Source organism: Artibeus jamaicensis, unplaced genomic scaffold (genome assembly GCF_021234435.1).
Source record: "Artibeus jamaicensis isolate MK-2021 breed Jamaican fruit bat unplaced genomic scaffold, CSHL_Jam_final contig_464, whole genome shotgun sequence".
Classification (NCBI taxonomy): domain Eukaryota; kingdom Metazoa; phylum Chordata; class Mammalia; order Chiroptera; family Phyllostomidae; genus Artibeus; species Artibeus jamaicensis.
Window position 1 is genome coordinate 8,409,368 of NW_026521842.1, and position 17,746 is coordinate 8,427,113.

Below are 17,746 nucleotides of genomic sequence, written 5' to 3' on the forward strand. Positions count from 1 at the left end.
CAGGCCGGTAAGAGGGGCGGAGCCAGCAGTGGAGCAGATTGGGCAAAAAAGATTCCCCGACCCAGGTGCAGAAGGCAGCCAAGGGCAAATCCCAGGTGTGGGGTAGCGACGGGCGGACCCAGTGAAGGCGCAAGGCAGCAGGCTGACCACGGTCACACATTTGCATGCAGATAAACCAGCCAAGGAGCGAGCAGTGAGACAGACTGAGCAGACCCCAGCAGCGGGAAAGAGCATAGGGGACCGCTATTGCTCCCTCTCTGACCCCACCCCCACATAGAGTGTCACAAACCAGTGACATGGGTGGCCCCGCCCTGGTAAACAACTAAGGCTCCTCTCCTCATATGTGACAGGCACCAACAGAGCAAAACATGACAAGAACAACTCAGAGCCCCAGAGTCCATAAATCTAAGCGAACAAGAAATTGCGAACCTATCAGAGGCACAGTTCAAAACACTGGTGATCAGGATGCTCACAGAACTGGTTATTTTAGTCACAAATTAAAGGAACATATGAAGGCTAAACTAATTGAAATGAAGGGAAATGCAATAGTGATGAAAAGGAAACTGGGACTCAAATCAAGGGAGCAGACCAGAGGGAAGAAAAAAATGACCAAACAGAAAAATATGAAGAAACAAGAATTCAAAAAAATGAGAGGCTAAGCAACCTCCAGGACATCTTTAAACGCTCCAACATCCAAATTATAGGGGTACCAGAAGGGGAAGAGGAACAGCCACCAGTGGAAAACTTATCTGAACAAATAATAAAGGAGAACTTCCCCGACAGTCACCTACAAAGTAGTTCCCATCAGACTGCCAGCTGATTTCTCAAAAGAGATCTTGCAGGCAAGAAGGGGCTGGAAAGAAGTATTCCAAGTCATGAAAGGCAAGGACCTACATCCAAGATTGCTCTATCCAGCAAAGCTTTCATTTAGAAGGGAAGGACAGATAAGATAAAGTGCTTCTCAGATAAGATCAAATTCAAGGAATTCATTATCACCAAGCCATTATTATATGAAATGTTAAAGGGACTTATCTAAGAAAAAGAAGATAAAAAAGATGAACGGTGAAAGGACAGCAAACTCAGTTATCAACAACCACACCTAAAACAAAAGCAAACTAAGAGGATGTCTAGATCAGGAGCAGAACCATAGAAATGAAGATCACATGGAGGGTTAGCAACAGGGGAGTGGGAAAAGGAGGAGGGGGGAGAAGGTATAGAAAATAAGTAGCATAGACAGTAGATAGAAAATAGATGGGAAGGGTAAGAATAGTGGGGGAAATACAGAATCTAAAGAACTTGAGACATGAGGTCATAAACTAAAGGGGGGGGTAATAGTGGGGGAGGGGTGTGCAGGGTGGAGGGGAATGAAGGGGGGAAATAGAACAACTGTAATGGCATAATCAATAAAATATATTTAAAAAATGCTTTTGTTTATTCACATCACTTGGGCACTTGCCCCTTTCAAACATGCATATTTTTTCATTTAAATTTGTATTTATTGATTGTTAGAGAGATACTGATTTGATGTTCCACTTATTTATACATTCACTAGTTGATTCTTATATGTGCCCTGACCAAGGATTGAACCCACAACCTTGGCATATTGGGATGATGCTGTAATCAACTGAGCACCCAGCCAGGGTCAAATATACATATTTTCTAAAAAAGATTTTATTTATAGACAGAGGGAATGGGAAGGTGAGAGGGAGAGAAACATCCATGTGTAAAACATGGATTGGTTGCCTCTCACATGTCCCCAACCAGGGGCCTGGCCTGCAACCCAGGCATGCGCCCTGACCAGGAACTGAACTGGCGGCTTTTGCGTTTGTGGGACCACACCAAACCCACTGAGCAACACAAGTCAGGGCCAAACATGCATATTTTTAAATGTAGTACCCACATTTGCTAGTGTTTGAGAACTCTGACAAACTGAGAATCCTCTCCATTTGCTCTTGAGCCTGCCTCTTAAACAATAATCAGTGTATCTACTAATAAATATAGTTCATGTGACTGAGAGTATTTTTTGGATGTAAACATTGCAAAACAATATGAAGCAGATTGTCTTCTTGGCCGTAAGAACATTATACTAGCCAACGCTTGCTGAAGAAACTGGATCAATATTCACTTACCAAATTGTTTTAGATGTTGGGAGTATATATAAAAGATTGATGAGTCCTCTCCTAGTGTCAAATCTAATCAGTGATACTTTAACACACTTCAGATGAGAACACACACACCTCTCGTGAAATACAAGGGAAATACAACTGCATAATACTTGACACTTCAAAGGCTTCATCCCTAAATGCCCCCAAATTACATGAGCCTTCTGAGGACAAGTTTGAGAAGCACTGATTTAAATATGCTAGAAAGTACTCTTCAGAGTCAGTATTAGATGGCAGGCTTTTGTTTTTAAATCCTCACCCAAGGACATATTTATTCATTTTGGAGAGAGAGAAATTGGGGAGAGGGCGGAAGGGAGGGGGTGGGGGGAGAGAGATCAGTTACCTCCCACGCAAGCCCTGACCAGGATTGAACCTGTAACCTGTTGGTGGTGTATGGGATAGCACTCCAACTAACTGAGCAACCTGGCCAGGTTTAGATGGCAGGTTTTGATGAGCAGTTTTGTACTGGAATTAAAATAGACATTCTAAAATTAAGGCCATAAAAGATTACATGTAAAGGATCACTGTCATTTGCCACTATAAATAAAACAACACAACTGTACAACTATATTGACACTGGTACATTTTCTTCCTATCAAAAGTAGCTTCAAACCTTATATGGCATCTTTCAGGGAAATCTACAAAAATTTTACACTTTTATTTTTTCCTTTATGTCAAGGGATCAAAAGTAGTGATTAGGTTTTCCTACAAATTAGTGACTGAGCAAAGAGCTACTTATGGGTTTGTTTTTTGTTTTTGCTTTTAAGCCAGAACCACATTTACAAAAAGTCACCCCATTATAAAGTGGTCACATTTGGCAAATGCATGAATTAGAGTAATTTTTGAATACATCTTCTAAAAACTTAAATAGTAAGATGTACAGTTTCCACCAAAATAAAAACTTTATATCAAAAATAGAGACTTTGGAGTCTCTTTTCATTTTCCATTAGAAAAACTGTTAAAATGTTTTTATGACCAAAAGTAAAACAATGATGAAAATGAACTAAGCACAATCATTTCATCATCTGACTTTTACAAGATGAAGAATTTGTGAAAAATTAAGGCAACAACGTAAGTCACATTATGAGTAGGTTGAAGAACTCACAAATAAAGGGAAAATTCTCTTTAATCAACAATTTTCAGTTTTCACAAATAATCCTAGAACAATTCAGGTGACTAAGGTTTTGGGGGACACAGTTCTTACATGTACATAAAGAACTATTACATGCTCCATTTTCTGTAAATAACTCTATTGGCTGGATTAACAAACATTGTCACAGAAACAAAAAACAAAAAAATTAAAGCCATAGACCACTGCGTTTATATGTACAAAAAGCCATAAACATGCATTTCTCCTTTACTAGGAGGACTTAAATAAATGTGTGAACATTAAGGCAGTGATGATCCTAAAACATAATGAAATCCTAAGTTAAGGCTTTATGTTTGTTTTGAAATCCATATTCATAGGCAACTTGACCAAAGCAAACTTTTATCTACCAGGTCAAATTCATCTGCTCAGGATATGCTATTTACCCATTATGAACAATAATTCTATTAAATAGGAATTAACAACACAATTTAATGAATTATTAGTCCCCTCCCTAGGTTTGGGGGATTTATCCTTTAGCAGCACAACCATGTGCCACAGAAGGTAGAACTTTTTTCTTTTGGTAAAGGTGGAAACCTAACTTTAGGCTACAGTCTTTTACTTGCCTGAAAGCAGGCCAACAATAAAAAATTCAGCATCTCCTAAATATCACCAAAGCATCCTTGACCGTGCTCCCATCTCAAAACAGATGTTCTTGATTATTGAAGCAATAGGTCTTCACCTCAGTTTTCTTTGACTGGCTGGTATTACCCTTTCTAAACAAATAAAGCAACAAAATGCAGAAGCTGGATCTATTCTATAATTGCTATCCTCAAGGCACAAATAATATCTTTGCTAGACCAATGTCTTTCCTTATTTAAGGAAATGAGGTGGATGAAAAGAAGATTCACTTTGTTTGATTGCACGCTTCCCTTTCAAGCTAATGCAATGTATTGAAATTTAGTGGGAAATATCCTTTTCCATTTTTTAAAAATTTAGAGTGACAAAACTCAGATCAGCCCATGCAGTTAGACAAACAGTTCTGGAGCACCACCATAGAGCAGAGGGAACACCAATGTTCTCTCTGGCCTACTTAGAGAACAGGTGGTGGTGTTTGTAGGGCACACTCTGGAATAAGCTAATAGGCATGATTCCACAACCCATTGGAATGACTGTTATTTAGACTAGAAGGACCACTATTTACACTAAGTGCCTGCTGCTACTACTTTAAGCAGTAATTTTACAACACAAGTCTTGTGAAGAAAGTACTGTACATTTACTTTGCTATCAATAGTTCATGTAGAGACAGGATGGTAAACACTACATGAAAACTGCCTGGAAAGCTAAAGGCAGATGTTTTCTTTTGTGTCTGCAAGTCAGAAAAGAGATGTCAAGGCAGAGGAAGCTGCAGAAAGCATGAGTCTCAAACCATCTAAACACTGGCATTTAAATCTGATGGTGCAGCATTACATTTCTTTAAGTATTAGTATCAGGAAGCATGAATTTCTAACAAGCACTATCAAAAATATGTTAGGTGCAATTGAAGTAACACTTAGACTAAAATACTGTGGAGATTTGAAAAGTCTGTACCCTAGTAACTGGTAAGCTTGGCTTCAGCTACATGACTTAGATGGGTTTTGAAGGTGTGAAATTCCTTTTTTTTCTTAAGTATGGAAAGACTAGCTAGCAAATGAAAGGGCAAATGTAGGCAATGCAATGCAATCCTTTTTAGATCAACATCTTCAATTTATAATAACACTCACATTTATACACAAATTTCATGTTTACAAGTACAAAAGGCAAAGAACCTCAAAGAATCAGAGCAACTGCCTATCAACTACATTCAACAGAGTTAATACTGTTTCTCTACTCTTCATTTTCTAAATCCAGAAGGAAATTGCAAATGCATCCCACATGTGGACTCCGTTTTTAGAAGTTGGAGACTGTGTGTGGTTCTGCACACGTCTGAGTTTCTACAGAGCTGAACTGAGATTCCATCGTGTTCCAGGCCAAATCTGCAAGAAGAAAGTCATCCATTGCTGTCTGAGTTTCATTGCTGGTAAAGAACAAGCTCCCCAGGGTTTCAAAGCCAGAATGCATGGTTTGTGTTTCTGTACTGTTCAACTGAACCTTGCCTTCTACAGTAGATATGTTTTTAGCAGTGGAGATCCCTTCAGTCTGGGTCTCTGTGTCAGATGAATCAGTACTCATGGAAAAGCTGGAGTGCTTCAGAATACTTCCCAGAGGCAGATGAGGACTACTATCTAAAAAGAAGTTCAAGTCTGTCTGTGTCTGTGTGTCAAACATTTCAAGGCCTAAGAAATTAGAGTTTCCCCTACAACTGTAGGGCTGGGCAGAAGTGTCTGCAAGTAAGAAGTCAGTTTGGGTTTCTATGTCCAGTGATTCTAAGACTGGCTCCGTGGTCATGGTGCTAAGCTCACTCTCTTCAGTTTGAGTCTGGATATTTGAGGCCGAAAAGAACTCTTCAATGTCAAAATCAATCGCAGAATTCTGGCCTGGGCCAGATGGCAGCTGGGTGTCAGGTCCAGTATTTGTGTCAGACAGAAGACTACGACTGTCCAGTGTCTGACCAGGCAGATTACTTGACAAAATGTTTTCTAAATCACTTAATAAATCCATAGTTTGGGTCTGATTATCTGTCATGTTCTGTGAAGGAAGCATACTGTTCTGTGCACTGAAGTTTATAATTGGCGCAGGTTTCCCAGTATCTTGATTTAACGTCTTAGGGTGGTTCTGAGGTAACAAACCATGAGTTACAGTCTCTCCTACTAAGCTGCTGCTTATAATATTGTCTGTAGGAATACTGTATGATGAATGGACACTCTCAAAAATGTCTCCACACATTACAGCTTGGTCCATTTGTACTCGGTCATCTGTTGGACTTTGTATTCCACTGGTTTGAGTTTCTCTGGAGACCCCACCTGACTGGAAACAGGCATCTGAAAACACATCAGTCTGAGCAGCTATAGATGAAGTCACCTTAGAATCGGGCAAAAACGTTTGTGTATGAACACTAATGGGTAGGGAGACTTGAGAACCAAATGTCAAATCAGTTTGAGAACAAGACGATACAGAGGAATCAGGGCTCACCCACTGTGTAGAAGGTATGAAGTGTTGTGTGGCATAAGACAGATCTGTCTGAACATTGATTGAAGAAATGCTGTTCTTTTGACACGTGTTCCCTAGTTCATGTAAAGGATTAGACAAACTTTTACCCAAGTTCACTTGAACACCTGTACTTATTGGCTCAACAGCAACAGGATTCACAATTTTTGAAAGAGGGAGGCTCTCCTTGAGAGAGCAGGCCTCTGAATCAAGGCCGAGGATCAGGGTTCCCATGGACAAGGGCAGTAAGTGCACAGCACCCGGGGCAGAGCCCTGATGATCGACACCTAACACCACAGGCTGGGCCGAGGAGTCAGCTGTAGGCACAAAGACAGGCACAGAAGAAAACTGCATAACGGGTAGTTTAACCAAAGCCACTCTGGGCTTTGGTAAAAGTAACTTCTGAGAATATCTTGGAGCTGTTGTAAGAGTCTGCTTTCTGGCGTTAGAGCCACAAGAGTCTTCAAAAGAAGTCACTAGCTTTATTTCTGAAGTTTCTAATTCTTGAGTGTCTGTTCTGGGGGTTGGTTGGTTGCTCAGTGATTCAGTGGTCTTACTGGACAACTTCTGGTTGTGCAGGCAGTTTTCCATTTTCCTTTTCTTACCAGGTGGATCCCTGAAAACAGTGACAGAGTAAAGAGGTCAGACTCAACCCAGCGAAGAGAAATCCCTTCCTTTGCAGCCCTCTGAGAACTGGGTCTGCTGTATGGCAGGCAGAAGTTCAGAAACATGCAAACAGGGAAGGAGGAAGCATACCCAAATGCTATTTCTTTTGGGTATTAAAGCTCTAAGTATGAGAACTCAATCTAGATATGTGAGCATAAGGAAGCTAACAGATTATACAATGCAACATTTATTATTTCTAAATTACAAAGCTAGTACTCCAAGTATAAATTTGAAAGTACAGTTTCATGATAAGGGACCACCAAAAGAAGTTGGCAAAAAGATTAAGGAAGAAGATCTGGGTCAAGTCAGCATGGATCCTTTGCTAGTACTGCTGCCATTTCCAAAAGTTCTTCCACGTCACATCTCTTCTCCACTATTCCTCCTTTCCTCCTACACTAAGGGCTTTCCAGGAAGTTTCATTAGAAACTCTTCTCACAGCTACTGACTTTTGGGTCGCCATTTCTTCCCCTTTACCTGTGCTCTGCAGGTATCTCATGGCCAGTTCGGTAGATATGAGACTGTAATGCAGTTCTACTGGCATAGGGACAGCCACATGTGCACTGGAAGGTCTTGCCACAGTCCTCTGCATGTCTTTTCAAGTCCCATTCAGTGCCATACGAATTGCTGCACTTACTACATTTATGCTTCTTTTCGGCATGCATTTTCATGAAGTGCTAGGAAGAACACAAAGGGATCAGAATAAAGAATTGCAAATGCTCAAAATGTTTCAAAAGCCATCAACATACAATGATTTTACATGATAAAACATAGCAGTCCACATCAAAAGAATATAAAAGCAGGTAAGTTGCAGTTTCTCATATGCCTCTTCTATCACTTTTGCTTTGTGAAAAGTATGGAGACAGTTGTAGAAACAATCTATGGCACCCAGGATTTAGGCTCTGATCTACAAATAAGTGCTGCAGGCAGAATAAAAAGTGTCTGCAATATTTTTTATACAACCTCCCTCCAGCAAACTGTCAGGAAGTATTTCAGCTGCCAATCTCTTCTGGTCCTGAATCACCTCTTTCCCCAGTTGCTGTGCCCCTTCCTCCTTCTAAGACAGCTGCTTCTAAAATTCTTCTTCTGTGGCATTCTGCAACTTCTTACTCCTTTGGGAGAACATTTCCTCTGCGCCTTACTTGTCTGACCTTGGAAGCACAAAGATTCACACAAGCGAGATGACATACACATTTTTCTCATTCTTTGAAGTGATTGTTTTCTCTTTCTCTCTGAATCCACTTCTGGACATCTTCCCTTCTAGAACAAGCCATGTCTCTTTCACTTGCAGTACGTCTTACGCATCTTTTCCAACTGGGAGACCTTTGGGTGACTATCCTTACAAGCAATTTTCTGCTCAATTCTCTAGTTATATTTGGCAGATAATTAGAATGCACACTAGGTTTATATTATTTGCATTTCATCCTCAGAGAAGTATTCTTAAGATAAGTAAAATACCTGTTTTACGAGAGAAAATTGAGAGAATGGCCTGTCAGGCCCTCTAGGACATCCTTCGATTGGACAACAGTAGAATTTGGGTACGGTTTTCAAATCCTTTCTTATTGTTGGATTTACTATGCCATCCTGAAAAAGAAAAAACCACTTTAAATAATTATTTTTAAAAAATCAATACAACAGGCTGGGGGTGAAAACAAGGAATGATGAAAGATAGAAACAAGGGATCTTTTTGGGGAGATGAAAATATCCTAAAATTGAATGATGATGGTTGTATAATACTAAAGTAATTGAATTATTCACTTAAAATGGGTAAATTTTATAGTATATAAACTATAGTTCAATTTATGTTAAAATTCTATGCATTTCTTTACCTGTTCTAAACCTATAATCTCTGCCATTTATGGATGAAAAGGGGGCTCTATGACAAATCTAACTGAAAGTAACCTCACAGGGTGGTCTGATCATAAAGTCCTAATTGGGCAGGTCATCGTGGGCAGCCACACCTCAGCTCTATAAGTTTCCCAGTAAAAGGTGACCTTTGCTTTAAGCAAACAAGCTCTGTCCATTGTTTTTGTGCATCTGGATTTGCATGAAATGCCTCTTTTTCATCCCTCAGATGTGTAATCACCTTCAAGAGACATAATTGTTAACTCTCGTGTAGTCAAATCATAAAGATTTCTGTGCCTGCTTTCTCCCACTTTTCTGTAATCTTTCTAACTTTCTTCCTTAATGCCAACTGTGCAAAAGAAACTGCGAACTGTCATTCTGGGAAGCATTTTTCTCAGTCTATTGAGATTTTTCTTCCAGGTATGTCTTCTGTTCAGGGCACACAAACTCTTAATTTTGTATAGGTTCTTAGTCAACACCTTAAAGCTACCTTCTATATTTGCCCATGATATATTTACAGTTTATCAGGCTCAAGGTTTCTACATCACCCTTACGTCTTTCCTCCCTCTTTATCTTACCCCCAGTGTCTCAGTGTGAACTCCTGAAAAAAAACCCCTTCACTATGATGTTTGGCCTTCCTGATACACAGCATTGTGACTTTCTCTGACTGTCACACTGCCCCCCAAAGGAGCTAAAGCTAGTTGACACAACTTTTGTATAGCATACTATGCCTGAAATTTAATCATTATTATAATGGCCAGTATTACCATAGCTTTTACCATTGTCAGGCACTGTTGTAAGCACTTTATACATATTAACTCTAATCTTAATAGTTAGAGTTAAGTATGTGAATGACTTTTTGGCTAGGAGTTTTCAAGTAATTGGTAAGTTAATTTAGCTTGAAATGCTCTATCCTGTTGGCCTTGATGACATACTCTGCTGACGTATCTCAAGTGTGATGACCTCCAGTATAATTTTTAAATCCTCATCTAAGAACATTTTTTTTCATTGCTTTTAGACAAAGAGGAAGGGGAGGGGAGGGGAGAGAGAGAAAAAAAACGGACTGGTTGCCTCTCATAGGCTCTTTGACTGAGGACTGAACTCACAACCTAAGCATGTGGCCTGACCAGGAATCAAACCTGCAACCTTTTAGTATACTGGATGACAATCCAACTGACTGAGCCACACCAGTCAGGGCCAGTATAATTCTTATCTAATTCCCTTCCAAGTAGCCCCAAAGAAGGTGGGAAGTGGTGGGACTTTAGGGGTCACTGGAAACAACAGGACACACGCTCAGGCCTCAGCTGCTTCTATAGAACCAAGATATTCTGGTCCTCTAGTATTCTGATGAGAAAGGATTTATTACTTTAGGAACATACCAACCTCCTTCTTTCCCATCAGTGTGTATCCAAAGAAGGGAGAAATTAGTAACTGCCTGTCTAAGACTCTTTCCCTCTCCTTTCCCACAGATCTCAAGAGGAACATGCTGATCTTGTTGAGTCTATGTCCATTCATTTAGAGGGAAGAAGAAGCCATTCCCATTTTATTTTTAAAAAACAATTCATCGTCCTGGCTGGTGTAGCTCAGTGGATTGAGCATGGGCCTGCGAACCAGAGGATTGCGGTTCGATTCCCAGTCAGGGCACATGCCTGGGTTGCAGGTCAGTTCCCTGCAGGCCAGTTCCCAGCAGGGGACAAACTAGAGGCAACCATACATTGATGTTTCTCTTCTTCTCTCCTTCCCCTCTAAAAATAAATAAAATCTAAAAAACAAAACAAAACAAAAAACAAAAAACAATTTATCTTTCAGTGATATCATATCATCAGTTATTCCTCCATGTCTTGTGCAATGGTCCATCCTTTTATAGTCCTACTGCACTACACTTTCTAAATATTCATATTTATTTGGATTATTTATTGAATAAGTGGTCTCATAAATAATTGTCCTTCCTAGCCTAGTGTTGAAACAATTTGACATACCAAAAAGTATTTGTATACATCATTTCATACTCTTAAAAAAAAGTATGTAAAATAAAATCCCAACTCACTGTGCCTCCAATCTACCTTTATAACCATATCTTTTTCTGTTACCTTTTTAAATACTCCCCTATTCAGTCTAACCTTCTTCCCACTTCCAATTCCACTTTCACCTTCTATAGCCATTCTTGGATGACTGCCCTTTGAAGGCCTGGTTTGTCCCACATGCTCCTGTCTCCCTTCAGACTGAGTGCAATGGTGGAAATAGCACTGTGGCTGTAAACCATTTCTACCACTGATTTGTGGTGTGGCCACGGACAGGGTCTTTAACCTCTCTGAGCTGATTTACTCATTCCTAAAACAGAATAGTTAACTCTCAGGATTATTTTGTACTGAATTAGCAGAGCCTAGCCCAGATCGCATTCTCATTAAACAGAACTCCCTTGCTCTGCTCACCACCCAGATCTAAAGATCCAATCCTTGAATGAAATCCAGGATCTTACCTAACTTAAGCCATCTTAAATACCATCATTTCCTTTTAGATTCTAGTCTCCCCAGCTACATTCCTTAGGAATAGAAACTATTCTATATACCTCTTGGTACTGCTTCAGGAAGAGAGCAATTGCATGCTAATTGCAGAGCATTTTTAGAAAGGCAGTTCTGTGTAGGGCAGTGGTTCTCAACTTTGGTGGCCTGTGAAAAGTTAATCACTTGAGGCACTTCAAAAAAAACACCTATGTCTGGTCCCAACCTCAAATATTCTGAGTATTTAGATTTGGATGGGGATTAAGGAATCTATATTTGGTCTTAAAATCTCCCCAGATGATCCTAATGTGTAGCTCTTTGGCTTAAGAACCACTGGTATAGTGATTAAACCCATGGATTTGGAATATGAACTAACAGAGTTTGAATTCTCTACCTTGCCATTTTCCTGCGACCTTGAAAAAATTAACTGTCTTGTTTCTTTATTTGCAAAGTAGATAAAATAACAGGACCTACTTCAGGGTTGCTGTTAGGATTTAATTAATAGTTATAGGGCTTAGAACCATGTTTATTACATATCACTCAACTAATTATTATACCTATTAAGATATTTGCTGACCAACTTATTGCCAATAAGCTAATCTAAACTAGTGCTTTGCATTAAGTAATGTCTTTGTAAAAGCCTACTAAGGTGTTGTTTGTTAAAACACTGGCATGTGCTAGCCTTAATGATAACTGACACTGTCTCTCATCACCAAACTCATCCCATTTCACCAATTCATCTAGTTTTTTTTAAATAAAATAACTTTAATTAACATATATTTTCTATCTAGTGTTATCAGTGAAAGAAATGGAAATGTGGGGAGAATATTAAAATCCTTCATTTACTTCACATGATCGAATTCTTCTTAGTTTATGCCAGGGAGATGGCCCCCTTCTATGTCCTAGGCTGTCAACTGTTCCCTGAAACACTTCCTACAGGAGCACTGCAAAATTCATGCTCACTTCTCATACATTCTCAATTCTGCTTAGCAACCTTTTTATTACCCCTTTTCAAACACCCTATTATGCTCTCATTTGCCTGTTCACTTTTTAAAATATTAATGAACTTATTATTTCTTTGGAAAAGTTTTAGGTTCACAGCAAAATTGGGTGGAAAGTACAGAGTTCCCACATCCCCCATCCCCAAACACATACAGCCTGATTCACTATTAACATTTCCTTCTACAATGGTACATTTATTATAATTGATGGACCTTCACTGACACATTACTATCATCACCCAAAGTCTATATATTATAATTTACTCTTGGTGTTGTACATTTTATATGATTTGACAATTGTACGATGACATATATCCACAATATAGTATCATACAGAATATTTTCACTGCCCTAAAAATTCTGTGCTCTGCTTATTCATAATACCCTTCTCCTAATCTGTGGTAAACATTAATCTTTATACGGTCTCCATAGTTTTTCCTTTTCTATTTTTAAAAAGATCTTGTTTATTTATTTTTAGAGAGAAGGGAAGGGAGAGAGAAAGAGGGAGAGAAACATCCATGTGTGGTTGCCTCTCATGCACCCCCTTAACTGGGGACCTGGCCTGCAACCCAGGCATGAGCCCCAACTTGGAATCAAACTGGCAACCCTTTGGTTCACAGGCCTGTGCTCAGTCTACTGAGCTACACCAGCATTTCATAAAATGTTTATGAAACATTTTAATTAGAATTTGAAAAAGAACCCATGAGAAAAGAACAATAAAAAAAGTAAAGATACAGAAAAGTAAAAGGAAAGACACAAATGAAGATGAGAGGGTAAAAGGGAAGGATTGTAATAATCATGGCAAGACTTAGGGAAAAAGGCATGATAGCTACGCCAGCATCTGACTGTCTTCACAGAAAGCATCCAGAAGAAAAGTAGTTTGCTTTGTTGTCTTCTTATTGTAAATTAAAAATGAGAAGACTGTATACAATATGGTCTACAGAGCAACTTGGAACTGTTCCTTTCTTTTGCTTTTAAAAAACTTTCCAGGTAAATCATTAAAAGCAAACCCCTGTGCTGAACACAATACAAGATCATCTATGCCATGTTTTAAAAATATAAATGTTGTTGGATAAGAGGTTCTTTAAAATCCCTCCTGTCCTTTTAACTGTTTTCAAACACAATGAATAAAAGAATTTCTCACAATCAAATGCCCATTTACCCCTACTCTTCCTTTTACTGAATCCCCAGCTTTTATTTCTCAATGTATTCCCCCCTAAGGCAAAGCTGAACTAGGATATTTCCAGATTTCCTTATAGGATACGGAATATAGACATATCTGAAGAAGCCACATAAAACCAAAAGGTGGCCTTTATCTTATAATCCCGCTCTTATCCACTGTCCTTCACAAGAGTTTGTGAATCATTTCTGTTAAGGAATATTTGGTTAGGGGCAGGGAATCCTGTGAAGAAAGATTAGAATAGAATAAGAACCACACAGCAACTAATGGGGAAGGGAACACAAAATTATCATAATTAGGAAAAGAAAGAAACTAGAATTATGCAAGTAGCTATAACCAAGAATGAAAGGGAAAATTTCCACTGAATATTTTATGCATATGTGCCATCCAGATATACTCGGACTAGCGTCAGAACAGAAAGAAGGTGCACACTTCACAGGTAGTGGAGTCTCTGGTCTAAACACAGACTGCTTTCAAAACCACAGGTAACTCCCAGTCAGTCCTTGTCCCCAGGCCTCCTCCTTCCAAAACTTTGAGAACATTAAGTATAAAGAGTGATGTCTGAATTCAAGTGCTTCTCTTCAGAAGCTAGAGGGAGGGCAGAAATTTGCCACACTGGGGCACTACCATATGGTTATGGCTGTTTTGTCACCTAGGCCACCTTCATTAAAAAAAATGAACCCCCTCTTTTCCACCAAGATAGCAGATGCTCAGAGACCACTGTATACCATAGTGAGAAAGGCAGAATAAATCAGGAAAGTGAGCCTGTTTGACAGGAAAAAAACCAATGATAGTTCTTGGAGAGGTTTCTTTAATTCCTGCTGAAACAAGTCTCCCTGGTGGTTTAGGAAGGAAACTCAGAAAAGTCCTTTTTTCCCCCATTGTTCAGATCCCGAGTACACAGTGCTGTTTTCACACAAGAGAAATCTGAAAAATAAATCTAATCAGAACTGGAAGAATGACTTTACACAGGTTCTAAGCAAGGGAGGATACTGATACTATAAAATGCTAAAGTCAAGACTGTCAAAGTTTGTATTTTCCTTAAACATATTCCTCCTTCTTAGGCCTATTATATTTTCTGTATTGGTACCTTCAGAACTCCTGAACGTCACTCATTTTAAAAACATAATTAGAAATATAATTAGATTGTATACATACTATTACAGTCCTGAAGGCTAAATGCTATCTTTATGCTTAACAGATGCTTCATAAAGTCTTGAGAGATGTAGAGCTCCAAACCACAATTCCAGAGACAAGAATAATATAAACCTTTAAGAAGTGCTTCCTGGACTGATTGATGTTCGGGCCAACACAAAGGAGGTCCGCATTAGACTGGCAGCTGCATTTGTGCTCAGATGTGGTCGTGTGCCCTAGCTGTCTGTCAGTGAGGGGATGACACTGAAGGAAGGGAATGCCTACTGTATAAGAGCTAACGAGAACCAAAGGATTAGGCTGTAGGATCTCTACAAATATATACTCAACAACTCAAGTTAAAATATGGTTAAGAAAAGGAAGGATTCTGTTAAAGTTCGGTATGAAAGCAGAGCCCATTCCCAGAGTTACTTCACTGTGTCCTGGAGGAAACCCAAAACTACCCTGAGGAATTACAGCCCGCCTGCAGAGTTTTCCTCACCATCCCTCCATCTACATTTCCGAATCTGTTTGGGGTCCCTAATATTCACAGGAGAACGCTGTTGCATCTCTGTTCAGCTGGTACCTTCTAAAAGGAGATTACCCCATTAGACTTTCTGCTGCTAAAATCTTATCAGAAGTCTGATTCTAAGGAAGTTTCCAAGATGGATTTACCTGTGGATAGACAGAACATGCAATACACTAGGTAATTTAAGCTTTCTTAAATTCAGATTGTCAATTCAGACTGTCAAAAGCTACATATTCACAAAGCTGCTTTCAGTGACTTAGGGTTTTGAATTATGTCACTGTTGGCGAAGAAAGACTCTTAAGTAGTGGAAGGAAACTCCCTATTGTAATGACTGTGAATTAGGATTTGATAGGTCTGGGTGGGACTGAACATCTGGGTTTTTAATAAGCTTTTTAAAATAAGATGTGCATTAAAGGTTGAAAATCACCGCCCTATTTTACACCAGATGGAAGGGATATTCAGACTCTTATTACACGCGTTCTCTCTTAAAGCAGATCCATAGGGGAAATTTCCCTCAGGTCTCATTCCTGAGCTGATTTTATCGACACTGAAACTTGTGACTGCCAGTGCTCCGCCACATGTACAGTCAGTGCTCCTTTTTAACAGCAGGCAGGACCTAAAGGCCTGAAGGAGGTGTGGTGGCAAGAACCAGAGACCAGAGACCAGTGTTTAAACCCCAACACTAGTGAGGTTTCACAACCTGTTTCTCATCAGTAGAATGAGGACGATATGTCCGTACTTCACGAAGTTGCTGTGAGACCTAGCTAAACAAATGCCCGGGCCGCGATGTAAGAGGCCGTTGGTCCCGGCTGGCTGGTCAGAGCCTGACAGCCGAGTGCCATGACACAGTGTTTTCTAATTATTGCGCGTTCCCACTTCCTAGCTCCCACCTTGGCCTGCCGCGACTCCCTCCTCGGTTTGGCACGTTTTACGTAGATGGAAGACCCTCTCCGAAGCGGGCCGGCTGAGGCTGGACTCACAGCGCATTCTGGACCCCGCGCCGCGCAGCCCTGGAAACCGAACTCGCACCCACGCCCCCAAGCGAGGCGCTCCGTCGGCTCCAGGCCTGGGGAGGCGCCGTCCGGCGACCGGCTCACCTGCAGGCGGTGGCTCTTGACCAGGTGCATGTTGAGCGCCGGGCTGTTGGGCAGGATCTTGCCGCAGCCGCGCACAGTGCACAGGATGTTGGTCCGCACGGCCCGAGACAGCTCGCTCACAGACGGCTGGATGAGCTCCCCGGCTGGCCCCCCTGGTGTCGGACCCCCGGACTGCTGCCTCACCGTCCCAGGCCGCGGCCGGCTACCCCTCAGCCGTCCAGGTGGCCCCCACAGGCCCGAGGCGGCGGCGGCTCCCTTCGTGGCCGCCGGGCCGGCCGGGGTGCCCGAGGCCAGAGACCCGGGTCCCGCCGCCGCCGCCTCAGAGGCCGCCATAGCTCCCGCACTGCAGCCTGGACGAGCTCAAGCCCCGCCCTCCGCCTCTGCTACTTCCGGTAGGGGGCGGGACCTCTCAGCTCATTAGCATCCGGCCGTGACTGGCAGATAGCAGTCCCTTGGCCGGCCAGGGACTGACTGCACGTCTGCTAAGAGACGCTGCCAGGTGGTGGGTTGTAAAACTTCACTGGGATTCCTATGCACTGGTAGAGGTACCGCTGATCCATTCTTTGCCTTCCTAGAAGCTTGACCTCAGACAATAATTGGATAGAAGAAAAAGCAATGCATTCAGAAACTTTACTTCCCAAAGACTGGAAACAACCCAAATGTTCAACAGCAGGGCAGGCAACAGTACGTTAGTTACAGCTATCTTTTATTTAGGATTTACCCTGTGCGCCAGACTCTGGGGGATGCACTTTTCATTTGGTGTCTATGTTGTCCTCAAAACAGCCATTAGAAGGTGTGTACTATAAGTTTTCCCCCACTTTGCAGAGAAGTAACTAATTAGTCCTAGGTCACATTATGCAAATGAAAGGATTGTTATAATTGGCAATTATTTTTAGGGAGGCTGGATTCACTTGCCTTTTTCTGATGATGAAATTCGACTACTGTGTGAGAGACAGTGTAGCTCAGGCCAGGGTTCTAAAACCTAAGTACTTAGAGACACTAGGTAGGTCATGTAAATGAGAATAGTAGGTTAGGTGTTTATGGAAGGGAGGAGTGAGAGCTACAGTGAAATGAGAAATACATCCTTTGTTTAAAGGGGGACAGTTAGTATCTTTGATATTACTGGCAGATCTAGGTAGGCCTAGGAGGAATGGAAAATCACCAGGTGGGAAACTGTAGCCTGGGAAACTGCCTGCCAACCCTGTCCAGGACAAACAGATGCCCCCCTAAGATTGGGGTCTGGGGTTGGCCTAACAGGATACAGCTTTAATTGGAACCAATCAGATTCTGATATCCCCAACCAGTTAACCTTCAGTGGGTCTTTGCACTTAAAAAGCCTGCCCTAAAAACAACTGAGCAGGTCTTAACCTTCCTTGGTTGGCTCCCCAATCTAGGTTGGCCCCACTTTTCCCCTTATTCCCCGC

At 41.0% G+C, this 17,746-nt stretch overlaps 1 protein-coding gene across 1 annotated transcript; it reads right to left on the minus strand.

The window, feature by feature from the left end:
* Positions 1–3,270: 3,270 nt before the first annotated feature.
* On the minus strand, positions 3,271–16,667 carry ATMIN (ATM interactor). The gene is made up of 4 exons (XM_037145180.2): positions 16,323–16,667; positions 8,497–8,622; positions 7,516–7,715; positions 3,271–6,991 (listed from the first exon to the last, which is right to left on the minus strand). The coding sequence occupies exons 1-4, from the start codon at positions 16,653–16,655 to the stop codon at positions 5,179–5,181; spliced, it is 2,472 nt and encodes an 823-aa protein (XP_037001075.2). The 5' UTR covers positions 16,656–16,667; the 3' UTR covers positions 3,271–5,178.
* Between the last annotated feature and the right edge of the window lie 1,079 nt (positions 16,668–17,746).

What these genes read in the sequence shown, in the direction of transcription:
- ATMIN (XM_037145180.2), bottom strand. Translation starts at nt 16,655, where the DNA reads ATGGCGGCCTCTGAGGCGGCGGCGGCGGGACCCGGGTCTCTGGCCTCG. An exon ending in TCAAGAGCCACCGCCTGCAG is followed by an intron (nt 8,623 to 16,322) that starts GTGAGCCGGTCG and finishes TTTCTTTTTCAG; the next exon opens with GATGGCATAGTAAATCCAAC. An exon ending in GAGATACCTGCAGAGCACAG is followed by an intron (nt 6,992 to 7,515) that starts GTAAAGGGGAAG and finishes CACTGTTTTCAG; the next exon opens with GGATCCACCTGGTAAGAAAA.